The 24,282-nt window shown below is 46.2% G+C and overlaps 1 protein-coding gene across 1 annotated transcript in view; it reads left to right on the top strand.

Moving 5' to 3' along the window:
- Window positions 1-24,282, top strand: part of LOC144124796 (uncharacterized) — a 34,318-nt gene that overhangs the window by 3,750 nt on the left and 6,286 nt on the right. Inside the window, exons 3-4 of the mRNA XM_077657671.1 lie at window positions 6,048-6,276; window positions 10,506-10,589. Coding sequence (XP_077513797.1) covers window positions 6,048-6,276; window positions 10,506-10,589 — 313 coding nt within the window. The remainder of the gene's footprint in view (window positions 1-6,047; window positions 6,277-10,505; window positions 10,590-24,282) is intronic.

The raw sequence follows: 24,282 nt of genomic DNA, 5'->3' as shown, positions 1-24,282 counted from the left end.
AACGTTAAGAGATAAGAACGCAGACAACGCTGCCAAAACTGGCATGCCTGTTCACGCAGGTAATGTCTGCGCCCAAGAAGTAGTTCGTCATGCAACCAAAGTGAGCACAAGCATATTTCTTTGCGGCAGATCTTGGGTACCATGACTGGCGACCTCCTGCACTTCGTTTTACCTCTCAGTACATTTTCGTCATGCGACTCATCAAGAATTCGAGAAGTAATGACATGTGGCGGTATGACACGCAGCTGGAAGGGCAAATCGCTCCGACTCCATCCATGCCTAAAAACTAGTTCACACTCAGTGAAAATTATTGCCAGAAGCTGCGAACACCGAGCACCTCACAGCGTTGGCTGTCATTTTCAATGCTCGCACATTGTCTTATATTGCTCTTTGTTTTCTTCCAAACACTCACCAAGGCTTTGAGAACGATTGATGTGTGGCGAGCAATATTGTTTCGTGGACTCACTACTTCCACAGCCTCCGCAGTGGGCCGCCGCGGTGGCTGAGTGGTTATGGCTGGTTATGGCGCTCGGCTGCTAACCCGAAAGACGCGGGCTCGATCCCGGCCGCGGCGGTCGAATTTCGATGGAGGCGAAATTCTAGAGGCCCGTGTACTGTGCGATGTCAATGCACGTTAAAGAACCCCAGGTGGTCGAAATTTCCGGAGCCCTTCACTATGGCGTCCCTCATAGCCTGAGTCGCTTTGGGACATTAAACCCCCCTAAAACCCTAAAACAGCCTCCGCAATGTTGGCTACTATGTATGGAACAGAGTATAGTCGAAATCATGAAGAAATGGGCATGTGCAGGGCATTTAATACAAAGGCAATAGCTGATAGTCATTAAGTGTAACTGGCTGGATTCCAGAAGGCAAACGTAGCATGGGGCAGCAGAAGGTCAGGTGAGTGGAGGAGGTAAAGTTTGTGAGGATAGAGTGGCTGCAGCTGGCGAAGGACAGCATTAAAGGGACACTGAGGACAAGTCTATTCTATTTTTGTTCTCAATAAAAATTGATTCCCTGGCTCTTTCTGGCCGTGTTGACATTTGTCCAGCAGTAGAAGACGCATTTATTGCCAACAAAATTGGATTTACAGACCTTTGCGCCAAGCAGTTAAAATTTGTCACGTCTCTATAAAGGACAAGTTGCCAATGTTTAGAAGTGAATGGGATGTAACGGAGCTTTTGAGGTCCACGCTGAAAAATCTGTCGACACATGCATTTTACGTGCGAGATTTATTTATTTATTTATATATGCTTACTACTAATTCCATTTAGAATTGTGGCTGGAGATAAGGAAGTTTGCAAACTTGGCTAGTGATGCCGCAGTTTTATTTCATTTTTCGGTCTGTTCTAGCCTATTAAAGCTCTGTTTTCATGGAGAGTTGCCTCTTGGTCGATAGAATGCTGTAGTCTGTCGATACAGGCCAACTTAATTTGTCCCAAGAGTCCCTTTTATTGTAGAGATATGAGAGAGGCCTTTGACCTGCAGCAAATGTAGTTAGACTTTTGATGGTGATGATGAGCTCGGGCTCCTTATCATCTTCTGGTTGTCTTACAGGGGGTGTGATAAACTAGTCACTTGACATTTTTTGTTATTTGCAGTTCTTGGCATTATATAGCAGTCGGATGTTCCGTTCTGAGGTTTTTTCACTGGTGGTGGTATACGTTACCGTTTATGAGACGGAAGGTGTCGGCGCTATTGTTAGTGTGTTGTAGTTCACAAATCTCGCATTGACGTCACGGTCATTCAGTTTAATTGCTGGGCCTGTGGTCTAGGGGGTTGTGGCTCTTTTTGAGCATGTGCCATCTGTGGTCATGTAATTTGGGTAAAGAATTACCTTATTTGTCAACCCATGTCTGAGTTCTGTCTGTTTCCAAAAATGCAGGGTTGTAAACAAAAGTTTTGAGTGCTATTTTGAAACAAGTCTCCCGTGTAACAGTAGTAGCGGTGTTTCCAAAAATGCAGTGCAATGAAGAAAGGTTGTGTTTTGAAACAAGTGTCCTGTGCAATAGAAGTGGTGTTAATGCATAGGGCTTTTGGCTTTTATGTTAGGTCATTTATGTTGTGTTGGCAGAACAGTCTAGTGTGGAAGTGTAACTTCTAAATTGAAATAATTAAACTGGAACAAGTAGGTGAAGAGTAGTGTGTGGACTACTAGGCTTCTGAATATGCTGAATACCTTTAAGGATCATTAGACTTCCACAGTTATGCTGAAAATACAGCATAGCAAAGTTGAATGCAAAAGTGTCTCCAGCAAAGTAGGCAAAGGTGACACTCATTTCCATTCTTATTTGGTGTTTAACTGCTGATTGTAAAATAAAAGCAGTCCAGGAAACGCTGTGAGCAGTTTTTCAGTTTGCTTCAAAGGCAGCAGCAACTTTGTTAGCCAGGTTGTTCAGTTCTATTCTTAAATGTAACAATTTCAAAAACTCTTGGAGTGATAAAAGTGCTGTTTGTGTCTTTCAATGAGTGTTGGTAAATTTAGGCTTTTACTTCAGTGTTTTTCAGCGTATTGGAGTTCACAGGTGCGGAATGCATAAAAAGGAAGCTGAATAAGCATTTTTGAATAATGCCTTTTGTTCTGAAGGACTATGAGGCGAAAACACACTTTATTGCCCTTAGCAGCAAAAATCGCAAAAACATGCCTTTATTGAGAAGGAAAATGCAGCTGGACAGGTAGTTTGTTGCAAAAGTTTACAGTCCACTAAGCCATTCAAACTTTAAATTTTTAACAGCAGACAGTACATGCACATGCATTCTAAATAGGACAATCTTATAGCATGAAACTAATGATTATGTCCATAGTGTAAGCAAGAATCATACATTTTCTTTAAGGAATCTGTCTCTAGGACATAATGCTTTTCAATGTTGTATGAAAAACAAAAATAGCACTGGTTCTTGGGAGCAAGGTGTTGTTTTTACATTCTTTGTACAGTTTTCTTTATGGTTTGAGGTAGCATAAATGCGCGTGGCCTTGTGCTGTGGTGAACGTTGGCATCGTGCCAGTGGAAGCTCACACCATTGCGGAGGCTTAGGGAGCAAAGTTTCGGTGGCGTTGTATGCTACATTCGTGCATGCTTGCTTCGTTGCTTTGAATTATACTTTAGTCAGGTTAGTCGAGCGTCATGCATGTGTTAAATCACTTGATTGTTCTATAGGATTTAACATCCCAAAACTGTTCGTGTTATGAGGGATGGCTTAGTGGAAGGCTCAAGATAATTTTGACTACCCGGAGTTCTTTAATATGTACTTACATCCCACAGCACATGGACCTGTAGCATTTCGCCTCCATTGAAATGCGACTGCTGCGACCGGGATTGAACCCATATCTTTCGGGTCAGCAGCCAAGCACCATAAACAATGAGCTACTGTGGTGGCTTCATTTTTTCTTGAATTAACATCAATATTCATTTAGAATTTTGAGTAACTGCAACCTATTGTGTCCGAGTCTTCTTTACCACTTACTGTAGTGGTGCAACAATGCTTTGGCCGTGTGCTGAATTTTTTCAGATTAAAGGGACTCTGAGGAGAAATCAAAGTTGTTTGTATTGATAGATTTCTGCATTCAAATGATAGAGACTCTACTTTTGCTGAAAAGACAGTTTATTAAGCTAAAAAAGGCCAAAAAATGAAATACAGGTATCGCTACCACTCGCCATTGCTGCAAGTAAACGGCAGTGCGTCAAGACAGCTTTATAGGCGCAGATCTGTGAGGCTAGGCTGCACTGGCATTCCCTTCTAAATGGTGACCAAGGAGTCCTTTTCAGTTTTGATGTGAAAAGTATGAATCAAGTGGCGGGAAAATTTTCAAGCCATATTTTCTCAGCATTGAATCAGAGAGCCATACCATCAATTTTTGCTAACAACAAAGATAGAGCAACCCTCAATGGCCTGTTAAGGCTAGGGTACTGATCGCGTACGCTTTGAAGTGCACATTTTTCCCATCTTGTCTGTGCCTTTACACAGTGTCTAGAAAGCAACACTAAAATGTCTTGCAGTTTAAAGTTGACATGATCACTACTTGAACATGAGAGTAAACCAGACTACTTAAAAGAGAGAGAGGTACAAATGTAGAGGCCAAATGCTTGAGCGCTGCAAATGTTGAATAAGCCAGTAAACAAGGAAGGTGAGGCTGCTGGTGCTATGCCTTCCTTCCCTTCAAAAGGACGCCGAGAAGGACTCCTTCCATTTATTGTTGTCTGTAAAAATTTATTATTGTACTCCTTATGGGGATGTTGACGTTTGTACAGCTACAGCTGCATTTAGACGTATTTATGGGTGAAAAAATTGAACTGAGTAATTTTCCCGCCGCCCGATTCCAACATGTGGTGTTTACCACAAAAAGGACTAGTTGCTATCATTTTTGAGTGAACAGCTATGTAGCAAGCATCCAGATCCATGCCCAGAAATTTGTGTCAACACATGCAGTTTACTTGTGAAATCGGCCGGTGATGGCGGCACCTGCATTTTGTTTCCTGGTGTTTTCTAGTTTGTATAAGCTCTGTTTCTGGTGCTTTTGGTCTTCTAAGTGATTACACCACGGTACCCTATCGATACAGGCCAAATTTAATTAGTCCTCAGGAGTCTATACTATCCCTTGTTAAGCAGGGTCTGACACTCTGTGACTTGAAGTGCGAGTGTTTCAGTGATGTAAGCAGAAAGAAAGAGAAGCCACTGAGTACTGAAAGCAGATGCTATACATTAGACCCAAAAAGTTATATCATTTCAATTAATCTCTTTTTTTAGGTTTGTAGCTGCAACATTGTGTGTCCATGCAGGAATCATAAATGCAGGCCATTCCGGCACTTGCAGAATTGTGCGACAAATGGAAATTTGTTCAGCTTGGCACACCTGTGCATTTGAATAACGTTGATCTACTACGCTACAGAAGAATCATCCAGTACTTCTGTACAAGCTTTGGAACAGAAATTCTGAACCAATTCTTGAAATCGCTTACCAAGTTGCAGAGTGCCAGACTTGTTCCCTTTGGTCCGTTTCCTTTGGTCGCAAACGACGGTTAAGGTGCATTTGTTACTGAACAGGACATTTTTTTCCAATCATTAAACATCCAACTATTGTGCAATTTTGTCGTGTTGGAATTAGTTGACCACTGAGTGCTTTATGTGCTCAAAGCATTTCCTTGAGTGCCTGTTGGATAATTGCATTAAATGAGAAGTGTAAATTGTCATTGTGCATACTTCGAGCTGCGAGTGATGAATCTAAAGCAGTATTTGCAGCAGACTTTGAAACTGGTTCAGCCTTGGACATGTCAAAGCTGTTGTAGCTGATTGGTAGCGAGTACTTCGAGAACTCTTAATGTTGATAGGTCATACTGTTGAGCCATGGAGACATGCAAATGAACCTTTGGGAGGCTTATATTATTGATATCTGATGTAGTGCTGACAAGCTTCCTTCACATACCATTTCGTATCACTATGATGTCCGCTGCAAAGCATTTTGTGCCTGCATTCACACATGCATAGACTGGAAGTATTTAATTTTCTTTTTCAGTTGAAGACAGTGCAGTGAGCTATGGAACGGAAAGCAAGGCATAACATTTAAAGACTGGAAGAGAGCAGAGTGAGTTAGGGAGCAAATTGAGGTTAGTGATATCCTGAGACCAAGAAAAGGAAATGGGCATGGCTAGGGCATATGATTCGGAGAGCATATAACTGATGATCTTGTGGCACCCCTCGCGTCGTTCTCTGGCGGCAGGCCACAACTCACTCCGTGTGTGGTGCCTGTCAGTGAAGAAGTTGGTAATAGGCCTTGCAGCATAGTAAAAGAAAAGTTCGAAGCCTAACACTGTTTGGGCGAGTTCTCGCTAACAGTGTGGATTCCATAAGAAGGCAAATGTTGCAGGAGACTGTATAGAGTCAGGTGGGTGGATTAGATTAGGAAGCTTGCAGGGATAAGGTGGCCACAGCTGGTGCTGAACAGGAGTAATTGGGGGCCAGTGGGAAAGGCCTTTGTCCTGCAGTGGACATGTCTGAGCTGATGATGATCATGATGACATTCTTTTTGTGTGTGTGTGTGTGTGTATGCAGGCGGCAGCGTGATGCAGACCATTCCAAGAGGACGGAAGAAGAGATGCACCGCCGAATCGAAGAGGCGGTGGCCGCCCGGGTGGCCGAAGAAATGGAGCGGCGGCGCGAGGCAATGGAAACGGAGGTGCGACGCCGCGTCGAGGAGGCCCGACACAACATGGAGAAGCAGCTGTTGCAAGAGATGGAACAGCGCCGAGCTCAGATGGTCGCCGACCAGCAATTGCGGGAGGTAGGCCACCGGCCCCCTCTTCCCGCTGTTTCGCACGCGTGCTGCACCAGGCTGTTCTGTGACTGCTTCTGTTGTCATCGCCATCGGCGACCCGTAGATGGTGGCTTATCAAGTGTAGCGTTCCTCCACAGCAAACTGTGATATAATGTGTTGCTTTGTGGCACGTTGCTGCTGGCACTTTTGTTGCTGTTGCTGCGGCCAGCCATTCCTACGGCACTTTGAACACAAAAGAGGTCGTTGTCATTAACTTGGCTTTATAGTAAGACACGGCCAGCTGCTCAAGTGGCAGGTGTAAGGTATAGGATTTCATTGGTATGATGCTTCTGATGTTTCACTTGTTGGCTAAGCAGGCTCCTTCCTTTGTTTAGCTTGAAAAGATGTGGCGCTTGAGTTCCGTGAAGCATGCTGCTTAACGTAAAACCCGCATATAATGCGAACCCGAATATAATACGAGGTGAAGCTTTAAGAGACGCAAAATGGAAAAAAGAAAGTTTACCCGCGTATAATACGAGTGACGAAAGCTCAGAGAAGACATTTATTCAAATCGCATCCCGCACTTCAATCACTTTCATCTTCAGCAGCGCTTTCTTCGGACATTTCTTTGTCTGACAAATCATCCCAAATGTGCTCATTTTCTATGCCATCGAGGGCGTTCAAGATGCCGCACTTCTTAAAAGAATGATCCACAAGACCTTCTGGGATGGCCGCCCACGCGTCCACGATCCATTTGCACAGCGTGGCTGGTGAAGCCCGCTTCAGCCGCCCAGTTGGCGTCACTGCAGGCTTACCTGAGCGCATCCACTCTGCGTAGCACCGCTTAACTGCATCCTTGAAGGGTTTGCTTACCAAACATCAAGGCGCTGTAGTTGTGACATCGTCCCACCCGAAATCACGAGTTCAGTGCCGCAGCTGCGTAGCAGCCTCTTCACCGAGTCGCCAACGTCCACTTCGCGAAGCGTGGCTTACATGCGAGCACGTGCATTGTCAACAGGCACACGGCACACCACGACCCCTCGGCATACCCATCAGATCAACAACAAAGAAACGACATCGTGACGTCGTTTGTCGAGAGTAATGAAGCCAAGGCATAGCCACGCACCAATAGCAAAGCCAAACTGTAGCCACGCCGCAATAATGAAACCAAAACTTCGAGCAACTTCGAAAATTTTTGTGTGGGTCCGCAAATAGTATAAGGCGGAAATTTAGGACGCTAATTATGGGAAAAAAACCTCCTATTATACGTGCGTTTTTGTGGTTTTTGTTGAGAGGCCAGTGATAGCCACTTCGGCAGATAGATTGCAGCATATAGATTTCGTATTGATTTCTTATGGCAACATGCTACCTCCAATTCGTATCTGGCTTTTCGCATGCTCTTGTACCAGCTTGCTCGAGCAGATTCTTTGCAGAATGTCATTTATCATGACACAGTACATGAAGATTTGAGCAGGGACATTAACTGTTACAGGTTTTTGTGTAAACTCAAATGTGCCAGCTTTGTCGGACATCTTCGTCAATATGGGTCAAAATGCTGTTGTCCTGTTGGGTAGGAGATAAAGGGCGTCTGTCCTTCATGCCACTCTCTGGCTTCTTTAGGCTAGCTTGTGGCTGACTGGCTTGAGGTTCGTGGCTCTTGTCTAAAACAGAAGCTTGTAGAAAATTGAGTTGCTGAGGCTTTCATTTCAGGCTGACTTTCGCTTAATTTTTGTATATCATTCACTTCGAGGAAACTGCTTTATCAGTCTTGCCTTTTTGGCTTTCCAAACTGCTGTCTTCATTAGGTTTGCGCTTTCCTGCTTGATTCGGCATTGCATAAATTATGAGAGTGTGCCAACATAGTATAGTGCATTTTTATATTGTCATTGTCTGTGGGCTTTACTGTGTGATTTGATTTTGTATGAAGAAAGCTTATTTTGTGTCTTGTTGTTGGGAAATCAATGCGTTAAAACTTGTATTTCTCGATTTGAAATCACTGCATACAATTTCACATATTCTTTTCAGCCAGAAAATATGCAGACAAGTTTTATGCAGGCACTCTTATACGAACCACATTAAAGGGACTTATGCAAGCATTCTGATGGTTTGCCAGTAGGAAAATCAGAAGGAGCTAGTCTTGTAGTAAGTGATTTTGAAGACAACAGATCAGTGTGAAAAAGTTATCACCCTTATGGTGTAGAATTTGTTTGCTTACATCATTGATTTGCATTGCAGTAATGCTAGGTGAGGTAGTTCATTCATAATTTGAGCACCATTCTGTGGACAGTCAGGAGAAAGGGTTTTTTAAGTTTTGGGTTTTGCAGAGTTTGACTTCAAATATAAGGCCTGAGAACAAGTTAAGGGTGTGGTGATCACAATTAAGGGGTACTTTGTTAGCACTGCAATGAAGTTTTCACTTTACATGGGTGTGCTTTGTTTTGATACTGTAGATCTTTTTTCCAGTGTAGGCATATGCAGATTTTGTTGGGGCTTAGTAGGAAAAACATTGTAGGTGGTAACGCTTTTGCAGCTTTATTATTGCTGAGGCGAAGTGTTATGTGGGACAGTGTCGAGGCTAAGCTGTAACGAAGGGGCATGCATGAAGTGTGGGCTAATGCAGTGTAGTATGTTGCCTTGTTTTAAATTGTGTTCTGCTTAGCTTGCATTGCACAGTGCTTTTCTCTGAAGCGGGTGTGACAGTAGCTGTAGGGAATGCAACAAATATATTGGCAAAAGCTTTAAAGATTTCTTCAGGAGTGCATGTGAAATTGTCTTGTGAAGTTCTTCACTCGGAGGAGACCAGTCCTTTGAGTTGCAGTCCCAGTGCTGGACAGACATTATCATGCACTATAATGAGACTGTAAGATCATATTGTAGAGGAAATGTTTAACTGTGTTTAAAAATGAAACAATTCTGGGAATCAAACGGTTACGTGGCAAGTAGTTCCATGCTAGCTTAAAGTGTGTAGGTAGATTGGGCGCACATTTAGAGCGCTAAAGAAAGCATTACATAAAGCCAGGGGAGTGCTTGGACTGTGTGCACATCGTCAGCGTTCCGTGGGAGCTCTTCACAGGCAGCGAGCAAGGGTGTGGCGGTGGCGGAACACTCCTGTTTAACCCGAGACTTGTTTCCCCCCTGCACGCCAACTATGCCTCTTCCAAGCTCTCTCTCTCTAGGCACTGCAGTCTCGCCGGAAACCAAGCGTGAGTGTCTGGAATCAATTTGTCGTGCAGGGAAGCTGGCTGTCAACCACAGGCAAGAGAATGAATGCGTCCTTTCACTTGGCAAGTTTGATGCAGTGGGCTCGAAATGAAAGAAAAGATTTTTATGGGCAAAAAGGGATGGTGGGGTAGAAAGGTCTCGTTTCCTCCGCAGTTAAAATGAAAAAGTAGTAGGAACTGAGGAAAAAAAAAATGCTGCAGAGAAGCTGTGGTTGTTTGTTTGCCCCCATTGCCGGTGGGGCATCCTAGCGTACGATGTGAGAGGGCACCTGGCGATGATGTGTTGCGGGGAGCTCAATGCAGAGGCGCAAATACCTGGGCGGCTTTCCCTCAGGTATACCTCGGGTGAGTCACTGGGTTATGCTCTTATAGATTAAAAGATCTGCTCTATGCTGTATAATGTAATGATGCAGTTTTTGTTTGCATGAGGGTCTTGTCTTAGCTGCATTTCACCTTGGGAGATCATTGCTTTAGTGGTTAAATTAAAAAAAGTCTTTGTAGCAGTGTCAGTCTGTGTGGCAATCATGTGTTCCTATTGCCTGTGAACTGTTTTCATTTTAGTGATGAGAAAAAAATGCCTTAGAACAAACGTGTAATATTTAAAAATGAGGGAATGAGAAGTCTTTATGATGCGACATTTAGGAAAAATTGATATCAGTGTGTAAACCGGCACTAAGCTTTGTGTAAAAGTTTATTGTAGAAAAAGGAGGCAAATTTCAGTGGTACTCTTAGTTGTTCAATTAGTCTTATTCTGGGAGTTTTGATTGTCACTGCGAGAACGTTAAGTTGTGTGAATAACATGAACGACAAAGAAACTATTTGGGTAACTGGCATGCTTGCCGCACAAGGCTTCCTTTGATGCTGCCCTTATCATTGTAATGTAGGTTGTGTAAATTTCCTTTTTGTTGCGCACTTAAGTTTTGGATGTTCAAGCGTGCGCTTTATTTTGTTCGTGGGGTTACCATTTCCTGTCTCAATAGTATATTAGCAATCCTAGTCTTGTTGTTAACAGTGCTTTTCTTGTGGTTTCCGTAGGAGGAGGAGAGAAAACGACTCCAAGAGCTTGAGCAAATGCTGGCAGAAAAAAGCAAGCAGTTGGAGGAAGCACAGCGAAACTTGGTAAGTGGCCTTTGTTATCAGCCGGGTTCATTGTACAAATAAAGCCATCAACGCAGTGAACACTTGTTATTGCATCATCACCTGAGAGCTCTTGAGATCTGACTCGGAATGCAGACTCGAGCACACTTGTAGCATTTCAATTTCCTCAGTGCTCTTTTAAGGGGGGCGACTGCTTCTGGGGGTGAAAAAATCGCGAAAAAAAATCTATTTTTTTCAGGAATAGAAGTTTTGAAATCCCCAGCTGTTTCCTACTAGTCTGGGAATTTCCAGAAGCCCACAGTCAATATTTCATATGTAATACGCTTAAAAGAAGTGTAGATTCGCACGCACTCTTGTCAGATTTCGACACGAAAACCACTCTTTCTGCGACACACAGCCGTCATTCTTCGGCAGTGATCGCCGCCATCTTGGTCTCATTCGGAAAGCAGCTTTTTGTGTTCAGTTTTGTGCAATTGCTGCGCTTTTACGCTTATTGGTTGCAGAAAAAAAAAAGTCAACTTGCACTGCTTTTCGGTAGTCTTTGCACGTGACTGAAACGTGCCGTCCGATGGGCTGAGACGCTTCCTGTCGTGTGTTTGACGTGTCTGTCGCCGGCCGCAAGCGGGAGCGATCTTCTCTTGAGTATTGCCGTTAATGTGCCTTCGGAAAGAAGCGTTCAGAAAGAAGAGGAAAAAGTCACTTATTGACAGCTTTGACATGAAGGAGTTGCTAGGCTGAGTACGTTTGCAATGGGGCAGAAGTTTTATTGGGGCAAGGCAGGGAAGGTCTGGCTGAGAGCATTCCTGAAATGTAGGGGTGTGGGAATATTGGAAATTTCAAATACAGTAGCCGACGGGTAATTCGGACTCCAATAATTCGGACTTGTAGGATATTTTGGACCTCGATGAGGCACCGTCAGTCACCCCATAGAAGCACATACATATTAGCAACGGATATTTCGGAATTCAAAAGTCCGAAAGTTTGATTTTTCGGACTAATTTCAGTCGCCTGCGGGCCAAAATCGGCCATCTTATCGGCTTTTTGCCGGCGCGCCATCTTGGATTGAGGTGGATTTACGCTGCAGTTGGATTGGCTTGACATACTTTCGGTACCTCATTGTTGCCAGTAGAGGTCCCTGCGATCTCTGACACTTTGAGGTGGCAGCCGGATTGTCATTGCCGTCAACTTGCTTTTGTTGCCGACGTTGTCGCGGGCAGTTATCGCTTGTCCCATATGGGGAAAATTTGGTTGTTGGGGGAAGGAAATTGTGCAGGAGTCGCCTCACGTCTCGGCGGGAAGGGAGAAAGGGTGGACTGAGAGAAGAAAGGAAGAAAGAAGTGCAGTAATGGAGGGCTCCGGAATAATTTCGACCACCTGGAGATCTTTAACGTGCACTGACATCGCACAGCACACGGGCGCCTTTGCGTTTCGCCTGCATCGAAACGTGGCCGCCGCGGTCGGTTTCCAACCCGGGTACTCCGGATCAGTAGCCGAGCGCTCTAACCACTGAGCGAGCCACCGTGGCGGGTCTCATACGTTGGCTGTTTCGTCACTTGGGTTTCTCTGACCGCGTTGACCGAGTGGCGCTCAGTCTTCCCGAAGTTACATCCGTTCGCCGTTTTGTGATTGCGTCTGGCGGTTCTGCCGCTTTGAGCGTGAAGTGCCTTATCTTTGCGTGTTTGACGAGCGGTGTGGTGCACACTGTGGTTGTGGACAACATGCTCGCCGGGTCCGTCAAAGAAGTGTGGGAAGTATTCCAACTAAATGCGGTGACCTTGCTGGCTAGCGTGTACAGTGAAAGCACAACTTTGGCGTAAATACAGGTGCAAATCGTCGCCAGCAAGAGAAATTTTCCGCGAGGTAAAATCAGTGACATTTTTAAGCCGATTTCATCTCAATAAAGTGATTTTTTTGTACTTCATAGATTTTTCGGACAGTTCGATTACTCGGACCATTTTTCGTGTCCCTTCGAGTCCGAAAAATCGGTCGGCGACTGTACGAATTGAACATTTGATATTTAGTTAATATTCATATTAACTTATGTTCGTATTTCATATTCATATTTCCTATGTTCGCCATGTTAACAACATTGCATACGAGAGACACTCGGTTAACTAAGGGCAACTTTTTTAGGTCCCTACAGTAAATACTTCATTATTTAGAAGAGACGCAACCCAGATATGCTCACTTAATGTGGCCAGCGTCATACCAACTCTTATGTGCTACACTGTTCATTCCCTTGGCTCGAATCTGTTCCGTTCCTCAGCTGGATGTCACACATCATTTGAGATTATTGTCTGACTGCACCAAAATTTCCGTCATTCTGCCTCTATAGTTGCTGTCGTGCTCCTGCACTGACTCTTGAGTTGAATTTATGTTGGCTCAGATTTCAGTCCAGCTGTCGCGGTGCCGGTCGTTTTGTACGCGGTAGTCAGGCTGGTCGGACTCCGGAGCTGTCGCCATGTTTACATGGGACAGTTCTGTTCGATTTATCCGCTATACAGCATAGACCGGATTATAAGTGGTACTGCACTGTAACCAAAACATTGTTTTTTCATGCATTCGCGTTTTCACAATGGCCAGCCTACCTTTCAAAGTGCAAATGACAACGCATCAGACGCACAAGGCTGCATATCGCAGGCAACAAAGACGTTTATTTCATCTTTTTATCGAAGCGTCGTAATGAATGACGAACTACATTATTTTAGTCTGGCGCTGCGACTGAACTGCATTGCTAGTAGCTTCATCTTCAAAAACACTAGAGCACTTGAGCGCTTGCTCGCTGAGATTTCTCTGAGTGCAGTAGAACGGCAGTTTGTTGCAACAGTCGAGCACGTCTTTTCACGAAACTTCTGCACTTTCACTCACTTTGTCGGGTTCATCCTCGGATAGAGGCTCATCGCGACCACGCATCGCTGCCATGATGTTTTCGTCTGTGGCGGCTACTTCACACACAATGCCGTTATTGTCAGCGACGACGACGACGAGTTTATCTCGTGCTGGTCCTTGAATCGCTGAATACAACCGTTCAGTGGGTTGAAACTATCATGCCCCAAAATGTTTGCAAGGCACCTGGCCTTGGCTTGCAACATCTAGCCACTCACAGGGACGCCCTGGGCCCAGACCCCAATGTAACCATTCAAACAAAGCGGCGTCATCTTCGTACTTTGACACACGAATCCGCTTCTTTGAAAGCAACGTGCAGTCTTCCTGCAGCTGTTGTCGCAACTGTTCTTCCAAATGGCGGACTCAGTAACGTCGGAGACACCGTACTTTTTTGCCACCGTAGCCTTTTTCAAACCGCTCTCGACATCCCTCACAATGCTCTGCTTGGTTTCGAGAGCTTGCAGTTTCCTGGCTTTCGCAGGAGCAGACGCCATCGGAACTGGAGAGCCGAGGCTGGTAGACGATCTCGCGTTGTCAGCTTTTCGCTACACGCGGTGACACATACCTTGCTCACAGGCTCAGGCATGACAAGACGCTGCCGCACGTGCGTGTGGTATGAGCTGCATTCAATTCAGCTGTGGTTCACTGCACCGCCTGCACCGGTTCATGGTGTGCTGCACCAAAGCCCCCGATTCACAGCGCCCTCTGCACCGCCGTCCGCGATTGATTTGGGTGCAGCCGTGGTGCTGCTTTGGTGCAAGGTACTACGGCACCAGCTGCCAAGGAGGTGCAAAAAATTTTTGCATGTGCAGAGCTTTCAGCAGGCGACGCGCAGACGACGCTAACATGCTTCTAAGTATTGAAGATGAATTGAGGGCGGCCTTCGCTGTCATCGACGGATCCTATGTCATTTTGCGAGAAAATGGCGCTGAAGTACGCGACAGCAGGTAACTTTCTGTGTTTTTTTGTTGTACCTGCTACTTGTAAGAGCTAGCTAAGCCATCCGTGTGCGTGCGGGTTCACATAAAACTTTTTTTTTTCCAGACGGCGCAACAGTGGTGTGTGGGCTGTTGGAAAAATACGGGCAGAGTGAATCTGGGCGTGTTTTGCCGGCGCCGGTACCTCTGCCTGCTGCGCTAGCATGCAGGCAGATGCTGCTGGTTCACCGCTGCCTGGTCATTCTGCTGCGGGTACTGGGATGCCAGGGCTCACGCTAAGCAGCAAGGTAGTTTTAAACTTCTTATAAAGAGGTAAATGAGCGAGGCGGGCTCTTGACGGTAATTTGTTCGTGCCTTCCTGTAGGCGTCGGAAAATATGCAGGGCCTTGAAGCATGCCAAAAGTTCTTTGAACGACTCTCTATAAAGAGTCTGAAGGGCCTCATGAATTCGAAATTGAAGTAGCAATTGCAACCACGCTTTTACAGTACGGTTGAATCCCGGCACAACGAATGCCGTTTCAACGAAATTTTCGCCATAACGAAGTATTTTTCATTCCCTGCAAAATCCCCATAGGAGTTAATGTATTAAAATTTCCTCGAAAACGAATTACTTTGTGAGCACGCATTCGCTTCTACAAATTTTTCGCGAGCCTTCACTGGTCATTGGCCTGCCTTTCTTCAAAAGTTAGGTGCTGTACGGGATTATTCCCTGCTAAAGCAGTGGCTTGGAGCAGCTAAATAATGCACGGAATGTATGTTTATTACATTTTCATGTATTTTTTATTAAAAAATTTGGTTGGGAGTCGTTTATTCGTCATAGGGAAGCAGCGAGGGGACTTGTTGGTGCCGTGCGAAGGCCGCCGGCTGTACGAGGGCCAAAGACGAATCCAAATCCAGTCGCCAGCCTCTTCTCCGCACCTTCTCCGCAGCCCTTGCCTCTATTTTCTCATGTGTCGGTGTGTGTTGATCGTCGATCTCTCGCTGCAGTCTGATCTCGTTGATCGCCTCTGCCATGTCGCCGCCAACGAAGAAGCGAAAGTTTATATTGCTAGAAGAAAAGGATAGAATTATCACTGAAGTGGGAAAAAGGAGGCAATTATTGCCGCAGATTTTGGCATTGCGCCGAGTTCGCTATCGACAATTTTGAAGAATAAAGACAGCATTAGGAAGGCACTTTCATCAGGCACTTCAGCGCAGCACAAGAAAGTGATGCAACCAACGTATGAAGAGCTCGACAAGGCTGTCTATGCTTGATTCGTCGATACGCGAGCAACAAACATGCCCCTGAGCGGTAAAATTGTACAACAGAAGGCCCTAAATTATGCTTGTTTGCTAGGGCTGAACGACTTTAAAGGGATACTGAGGAGAACTCTGTCAATTTTTTTTTTGTTAGCAAAATCTGATAGTTCGGCATTTCATGGCTTTGTTGCCGCTTGTCCGGGAGTGAAAGATGCATTTATTTCAAACAAATTTGGATTTGAAGCTGAAAAAGTTTTTCCCGCTGCTCCGATTCAAACTCGAGAACTCTTATGACATCACGGAGAACTCTTATGATGTCATAGGACGGAGTGACGGGAAACATGACGTAAACGCAGACTCCGTGATTTCTGGCTGCTAGTGGCGGTCTAGCAGCTGCCGAAATGAAGGCTACTGCCACCGCATGTTGAAGGCATCTATCGGGGGTCGGTACCGTCGCTTCGTTTACGTTTGCACCGGCGTCTTGACAGCGTTACGATGGATCCCGTTCCCGAACCTGACGACGTAGTTGTCGCAAAAACTCCGGCCCCACAGAGCATGCGATGCTTTTGCGGGAGCACGGTTAGGTTAGGTGCCGGCGGGTCGTTTCCGCTGTGAGCAGCCATTGCAAACTAAATATCATAACCCCAGTGCGGGGAGTCGCGAGGGGCCAGGACAAGATCAGCTCGTTGTGCCCATCGGAGGCTGTCCGGGGCTTTGGGGCCGATGGATTGTAATTCCTTAAACGGCGCGGTTGCACGGTGCAGCAGGCAGCGTCGAGGTCTCCCATGGTTGCAAGGGCCAAGTTATTTATTTATTTTTTTCTACAAAAAACGGATGGGTGCTCAAGGGCGGTCGCGTTTAAAGTTGGCGGCTTGAAACTAAAGCCGACGCACGACGCTTCAACGGCTTCCGCCAGAGCCAACGGGTCCACTGGATCGGGCTCTCTCGCCCACTTGCATGTACCTTCAGATGTAACTGTGAATGGATTAAATTAGCCGAGAGCTCGAAAAGAACAGCTCCGCCCAACTGCCGAAGCTATTGAATTACGTCCAACGCGCACCTCGCCGCGGAGCCGAATCAGTCTGTCCGGGCTGGCGGCGGCTGGCGCACTCGGTGCGAAATAGAGACATGCTCCGAGTCTCCGCCAGTGCGGTCAGAGTGTGCCGAAGCCGCCGAACGCGTCGGCGGTCAAGCGCAGTTGGAGTATAGAGGGTGTCGCTTTGGCCGACGTGACGTCGCCGTGCAGAGCGCACACGTGCGTTACGCAGAGCATAAACGCGCCTTAACAGAGCCTAACCAACGTATTCGGTGGTGGCATCTATGGGAGCCACTGAAACCCACCGCCCACTCACTGAATAAAAAAAAATCCTGTGCCGAGGCTCGGAATTGAACTAGGGATTTCGGCATTTGAGGCGGAGACGCTACCACTCCGCCACGACACACGATGGCTTATGGTATGACCATCAATAAAGGCGCATCTAGTGAATGCACTCTTCCGATGCAGAAATCTCCGCGCTTTCGCTACGTATATCCTTGCCTAACAGAGCTAGGCCATCAGCAATTTTTTTTAACTGCCTTGTACCTTGTCTCCCGTCCCTAATAAACGATTTCTGTTAAGTAGTTTGAAGTTGACTGGCACAGCCGGGAATGTTTCGCCGGGCGAGCATGCAAAGACACAAGTACTCTTTATACTGCGAACTGTCTTGTACGATCACCGGCCATCGTGCCATCATAGTTTTTCATCGACCGTGGCGATCATCTGATCAGCCTTAACAGGCTCCTTCAAAGGTTAACTAGCACTTGAAGCAGCACTTGGAGTTCCTCTGCTGTACGGCGCTTGTATATCAAGGCACAACAAAAATAAAACCACAGGGCACACAAAGCTCATAGACGCGAAGCGCCATAACAAATCGAAACTCTCCTGGCCGCCTGTGGCGCCGCCAAGCATCGGTTTTATTTGCTTCCAACATTCAGGTTGTCTTTTGTCTGCCTTCCTTGTGTGTTTAAAGTGCACTATTGGTTTTAAAACAAAACTTACTTCAATATTGAACCGCGCAACCTTCCTTAGTTAGCCTCAGAGATTCGCTGCTCTATGTAGGAAGAAAAATTCCTCCAAGGTGGTGTCTCTTGTCCTATGACGTCACCAAGCTTGTACTTGTGAGATTTGCCTGTGGCGGCGATACCTGTATTTTGGTTCTTGCTATTTTCTACCTTACAATAGCTTTATTTTCAGTAAGAGCGGCGTTTTTGTGATGAGGAACTGGTATTGTATCGATACAAGCCAACTTCAATTTCTTCTCAGTGTCCCTTTAAGGCAAGCATAGAATGGCTGAATTGCTTTAAAGAAAGGCATAACATCGTCGGCAAGGTTTTGTGCTGTGAATCGGCATCTGCGGACGTTGACGGCGCATCAGCATGGGCGGCGGACAACATTACTGACATAATGAGCAGTTACGCTCCGTCTGATATTTATAACGCAGACGAGATGGGCCTCTTCTATGAGATGCTGCTAGCGAAGACGCTTGATTTTAAAGGGCAGCGTTGCCACGGAGGCAAACATAGGAAGAAACGAGTGACTGTGCTGCTGTGCACAAATGTGCATGGGTGTGACGAACACCCCCCGTTAGTTATTGGCAAAAGTGCAAAACCACGCTGCTTCAAGGGGAACAGGAGCCTACCTGTCAAGTACGTGGCAAACAGCCGATCGTGGATGACCCGTGCCATTTTTGCTGACTGGGTGGTGGCACTTGACCGCGACATGAGCAGACAAAATCGAAAGGTTTGTTTGCTCTTGGACAATTGTTCAGCGCACCGCATTGACGACGTCAAGCTGTCAAGTGTGGAGCTGAAATTCTTCCCGCCGAACTGTACCTCAATCATTCAACCCCTGGACCAAGGCATCATCCAGAGCATGAAGTCTTCCTACCGGGAGAGGTTGATTCAGCGGCTTCTCTTGAACACCGACGCTGGTAGGGAGACGAAAGTCGATCTTTTCATTGCTTTAGAAATGATGGCAGCGGCATGGAGAGCAACACGGTGCAGCGTGATCCACAATTGCTAGAAGCACACTGGGTTTGTCGACAGCAAGGCGACCAGCATGACTGCAGCTGTGGAAAGCGTACCATCGTCATCGACTCCGGGGATTGACGTTACTTGGAAATCGCTCCAGGAGGCTGGAAACGTCCCTGCTGACATAGCGCTGGACGATTTCCTCGGCGCTGACGCGGACGTGATTGTCCACGAGGAACGAAGAGATGAAGACATCATCAAAAGTGTTCGCGAGCCGGAAGAGCCGTCCGATCATGAAGACGACTCCGCTCAAGATTTACCTGCCCCGGCAGCCTCATCGCAGGTACTGAATGCCTTCGACGTTATTAGAAAATTCCTTGGCACACATGACGAGGAGGTTGCGATGCCGCTGTTAACAGAGTGCGAGGGTCGCGTGACGCTGCTGCTGGCAGTGAAATGCATGCAGGCTAAGCTCACAGATTTCTGGCAATAAAACTATGTTTTGCTGGAGTTATTGCCTTGCATTTTTGCTTAATTTCTCGACAGCGAAATTTCGCGACAACGAAATTTGTCGTGCGTCCCATCAATTTTATTGTAATGGGATTCAACTGTACTTGGGAATTTGGCTGCGATCGGTCGAAACAAGTGAGTTGTGGCGAAGGACAGCATGTACTTGGGAATTTGGCTGCGATCGGTCGAAACAAGTGAGTTGTGGCGAAGGACAGCACGGAGTCGGTTTCCTCATACGTAAAAGCTTGTTAATTTGACAGTGATGGGGCCGTGAAAAATTGTCGAATTATCCGAATGTCAAAATATCGAATGAACAACAAAAGAACAAGAAATTTGCCCAAACATGACGTACCTTTAATTGGCAAAGAAGTTTGTTATTGTCATCTGCTTTTTCGTACGAATTTGAGCGGCCACAATAGCTCGTAACAGGTGCCAGATGCTCCGCTCCACACAAACCATCAGGAACACAAACCTTGCGCTTCATCGTTTGGGGCAGGTGCTCACAAACGTCATCTTCCGACAATTGTCGTTGTCGGCGCCTGTCACTTCTTGAATGATTTTCTCCTCAGTCAGCTGACCGGCAATGGCGACATCATCAATGGACACATAATCGGCGAGCCGCACGGCCGAAGGCAAGACGCTGTCGAAACAGCTGTCGTTTGCTGTGGTTGCGGTTCCCCTACACAGTAGTTCGGTTGCACAAAATCGCCGTGCCGAAAGCAGTTGGCAATAACTGCTGTAGGCGTGTTGGCCCATTCGTGCGCCAGAATGTTCAAAGCACTGAGGAGCGTAAGATCATAGTTATTTCTAGCTTCCATACAGAGAAGCATGCTCTGCAATACATTCTTTCTGTACTTGCATTTTATATGTTGGATTATGCCCTGGTCCATGGGCTGAAGGGCTGCGGTTGTATTCGGCGGGAGGAACACAAGCTTGATTCATTCCAGGCCCAACACCTTGCAGTGAGCACTGCAATTGCCCACAACCATGAGAACCTTCCGTTTCTCAGCTCCAAAACGCCGGTGCATTTGATGAAGCCAGGATTGAAATATGCTGGACGTCATCCAAGCCTTCCTGTTGGCTTGATATTCAGCCTGAAAGTGCCGCGCATTCTTGAAGCACCTCGGCTTCTGAGCCTTTCCGATGAATAGGAGAGGCAGATGCTCTGTTCCCGTCATGTTGGCAGCAAGTAGCACAGTGACCTTCTCTTTGCTTCTTTTACTTGCTGTGAACGGATCACCTTTAAAGATAATTGTTTTATCTGGGAGTGCTTTAAAGAAAAGCGCTGTTCCGTCGGCATTAAATATATTCCGAGCGTCGTACGCAGCTAGGTGTTCAGGAATCCCGGTGATCCACCACTCCTTGATCCTGTCTTCGTCCATGGAAGCTCTTTCGCCACACGCACTCTTAAAAGTCAGATTGTGACGGCTTCTGAAACGAGCAAGCCAACCTTCAGAAGCTTTGACCTCTTCAATGTTCATTTTCGTGGCGAACCTTTCAGCCTGGGCTCAAATTAATGGCCAACTCACAGGGAGGTAGGCCTCACGTGCATTTCTGATCCATCGCATTATGGCTTCTTCGAGTTCCAGGTGGGCCGCCGTCTGCAGTCGTTTTCTTTTGGTACTGCAGGCTTCACTTTTGAACGCCTCCATAATGCTGCTTTCATTTTTCACGTACGTGGCCAAGGTTGTTCTTTTAACATCATACTTGTCCGTCACGTCAGAGCTTGAAACACCGTCCTTCAGCGCCTTCAATATTTCCACTTTCATGGCTAGGTCCTTTGCCTTGTAGTACTTCGGCCGCTTTGCTGGTGTCACCATCGGAGCAGGACGTGATGGCGAGGCGTGCAGGTACGGCGTGCTACGCACTCGAAAGCAGCACAGTAAACACGCTGGCAAAGCACGCAATAACCAGAAAAGGCGCCTTAGGGTTAAATAACCACAATTTTAGCAGCAAGAAACACAAGGCAACGACAACACATGCCAAAACGAGACTTTCTGAAGATAGGGTTAACACGATGACTGGAACAGGGCTGCAAAAGGCAATGAAGCACAAAGACACTAGGTGCTTCGGCTGCTGCTAACCTTGCTTCCCTCGCCCTCTCTCGCACTGCTGATGACGATGACCTTACGGATGGCCTACGCTGCATTCTTTTTCTTTTTCAGCTTTACAGTAGCACTGCTCTTGGTGGGCTGTGGAACTAGGTCGAATTAACCAATGTGTGGTAAAATTTGTCCGAATTAACGAGAGTTTTGCCCATAGACTCCTATATATAATTGTAGGGACCACGCGTGCAGGTCGAGTTGTCTGATTTTCTGAATTAACGGGGGTTGAATTAACGAGCTTTCACTGTATTAACTGTCGGAAGAGTAGAACTACTCCATAACAAGGAACTATGTGATGTCCTCGTTGTCGACCATGGCCAACTCCATGGCCGACACAAGTCTAGGTATGCACGAAAGTGACCGCACGCAAAAAATACATGCAAGAACTGAACCACTGAATACCTCTATGGCGAGCAGACGGCAAGACCTGCCTGCACACACTCGATTGAAAATTGTCGCACATAAGGTGCAGCGCTGCTGACGCACTGCACCTGCACCACAGAACTGGTTCAGCACTGCGCTGACACCATCGACACTTTTTCAAGATTGGTGCCGTGAACCAGCTCTGAATCGAATGAAGCTATGAGCAGCGCTTGCAGTGTCGTGCCCTGCGCTCGCCGCTGCCTCGGCCACCACTCCAGCATGCTCGTCCGGCTGTGTGCCATCACGTGCTTTCAAGTTTTGTCCAATCAGTGTGTCCAATGGAGGCGCATCGGAAAGTACGAGGAAAAGCGCCTGCTTTGCGACTTTCTTTTTTTTTTTCTACCTTCTCCTGCCTTCCGCCTTGCCTTGAACCATGCTGACAACGCTCCACCACCCCGACTGTTGCCCCCCTTCTTGCGCAATTTGGGAAGCACGCTCGTTGTGCCCGCCGGTACCCATGGGCCCGCGCCGGTACGCGGGCTGCCAGGCTTTCCAGAAACTGAACTGTACACAGTCTTCGGTTTCGCGCTGCCACGTATTAAGCGGTATGCCAATACATTGACCTCTATGGGAAGCGAAGCGGTTTTCACAAAAAGCTGCGTTCAGTGCAGTCTCGCATTATAATCAGTTACGTTACAAATGGTCTGAGCGGTAGTTTCGCATCAGACACAAACTCAAATGTCTAAAAGTCATGTTGAAGTTAAGTCAAATTAACAATTCCCTGTCAATGTGTTTAAACACACTTATATCCTGATGTGCAATAAACTGATCTAGTCCTCAGTTTTTTTAGAATTTTTGGTTACAAGAGACATCTTTCTCGGGTTCCTTGAGTGTCTCCTGTAACGAGGGTTTACTGTATCGCTTTAAGACGTTAAATCCTACACATGATTGTCAACATAAATATTTGATTTCTTTCAAGCAATGATTGTAGTTTGTGCACTGTACTACTTATGTGACTGTGGAAAAGTCTTTTCTTTTTTTGCTGTAAGCAGCTGCCAGACACACTTCGTAAGCAGCCATGTGACATTTTTAGTTTTGTTTTATTAGCCCACGAATATACTGTATTACCCTTGATATCCCCTTCAGCTGCCAGTCAATAATTAACTGCGAAGACAAAAATTATTAAATGCTTCTATCTTCACCACAAGACCCGTTGGAAGCCAAATGTAAAAAAAAGTTAGGGCGACACGGAAGCTCCATCTTAGGCTATGATGCAATAGCAGCCTGTGGTCTTCTCTAATTAGGCACATAATAATAAGCATGCAGTTGGCTGATTCCATGCGAGGTCAAACTGTCTAAATATTTTTAATTTTCTTCATTATTTTATATATTATGTACACTATTCAGTAGGCAAACAGTGATTTTCATTTTTTGAAAATGATTACCGTAAAAACCGGAATATAGGTCGAACTTTTTTTCAAAAAATTATGGTGAAAAGTCGACCCCTGTCTTATATACCGGTCATTGGCAGAAAAACTATGGAAGTCTTGCAACAATGGGCAGCTGAAGTCAGCAGCCTCCATCACCATCAGCAGCACCGCCATTGTGCGTTTCCGTCATTGCAAAGCTATTTCGTTAAAAGGCTGCTCTTTCACATTTTGTTTCAAAATGAGCGGAAGCCGACGACAATTCACCGTCGCCTTCAAGAAAAACGCGATTGAGTATGCGGAAGCTCACAGCAACCTGGCGGCAAGGCGCGAATTTGGAGTATCCGAAAAGAGCATTCAGTTCTGGCTGAGGTGGAAGCTACGTATTACAACTTGCAACAACCAGAAGAAAGTATTTCGTGGGCGGACTACAGTGTATCCAGAATGGCAAGGAAAGGTTGCGCTGCGTGCAAGATCGCTGCCTGTGACTGCCGAATGCATCTGCGTGAATGCGGTACAACTTGCAGCAACCAGAAGAAAACATCATTTCATGGGTGGACCGCAGCCTATCCAGAATTGAAAGGAAAGGTTGCACTGCGTGCAAGATCACTGCCTGTGACTGCCGAATGCATTTGCATGAATGCGGTAGAGATCGTGCATGCCTCTAGATTCGCGAGGGTGCAATTCAAGGGCTCGCCATCCTGGGTGTGGCGATTTGAAGAGGAAGGGCTTCGCTCTACGGCGCCGTACTTCTGTGTGCCAGAAACGCACACGCGGGTCGATGGGCGCGCGATACTGTTAAAGAATTGGCCGGGTGTACATACGAGCAGCATTTAAATGAAAATAAATACTGCCACCATTGTGCATGTAACCTGTTGAGTCACATTTGTTTCAAGGTAAGGGTGTCTCTCGGTACTTTTTCCATTAATTTTTTTCTTTATTTTTAGAATTGGTTAGTTAGGGGTCGACCTATATTCCGGTTAGACCTATAGTCCGGTTTTTACGGTATATTTCAGGAGAAAAAATTATTACCGACGTCGTGGCAGAGGCAGAATTCTTACGCACAGCTCAATTTGGAAACTTTCCAGTGACGTAATAACCTAGAGATTAAAGCCACGATGGCCAAATTTCGGGGTGCGACCCATACACGTGAATTTAGAATTTTTTTTTTCATGTAAAAACACACAGATCTGGAATGCGTGGCATTTATTTACCGTTCACTCATCACTCACGTAGC

The sequence above is a fragment of the Amblyomma americanum genome, chromosome 3 (assembly GCF_052857255.1).
Source record: "Amblyomma americanum isolate KBUSLIRL-KWMA chromosome 3, ASM5285725v1, whole genome shotgun sequence".
In the NCBI taxonomy this organism is placed as follows: domain Eukaryota; kingdom Metazoa; phylum Arthropoda; class Arachnida; order Ixodida; family Ixodidae; genus Amblyomma; species Amblyomma americanum.
This window is presented reverse-complemented; position numbering and strand designations above follow the sequence as displayed.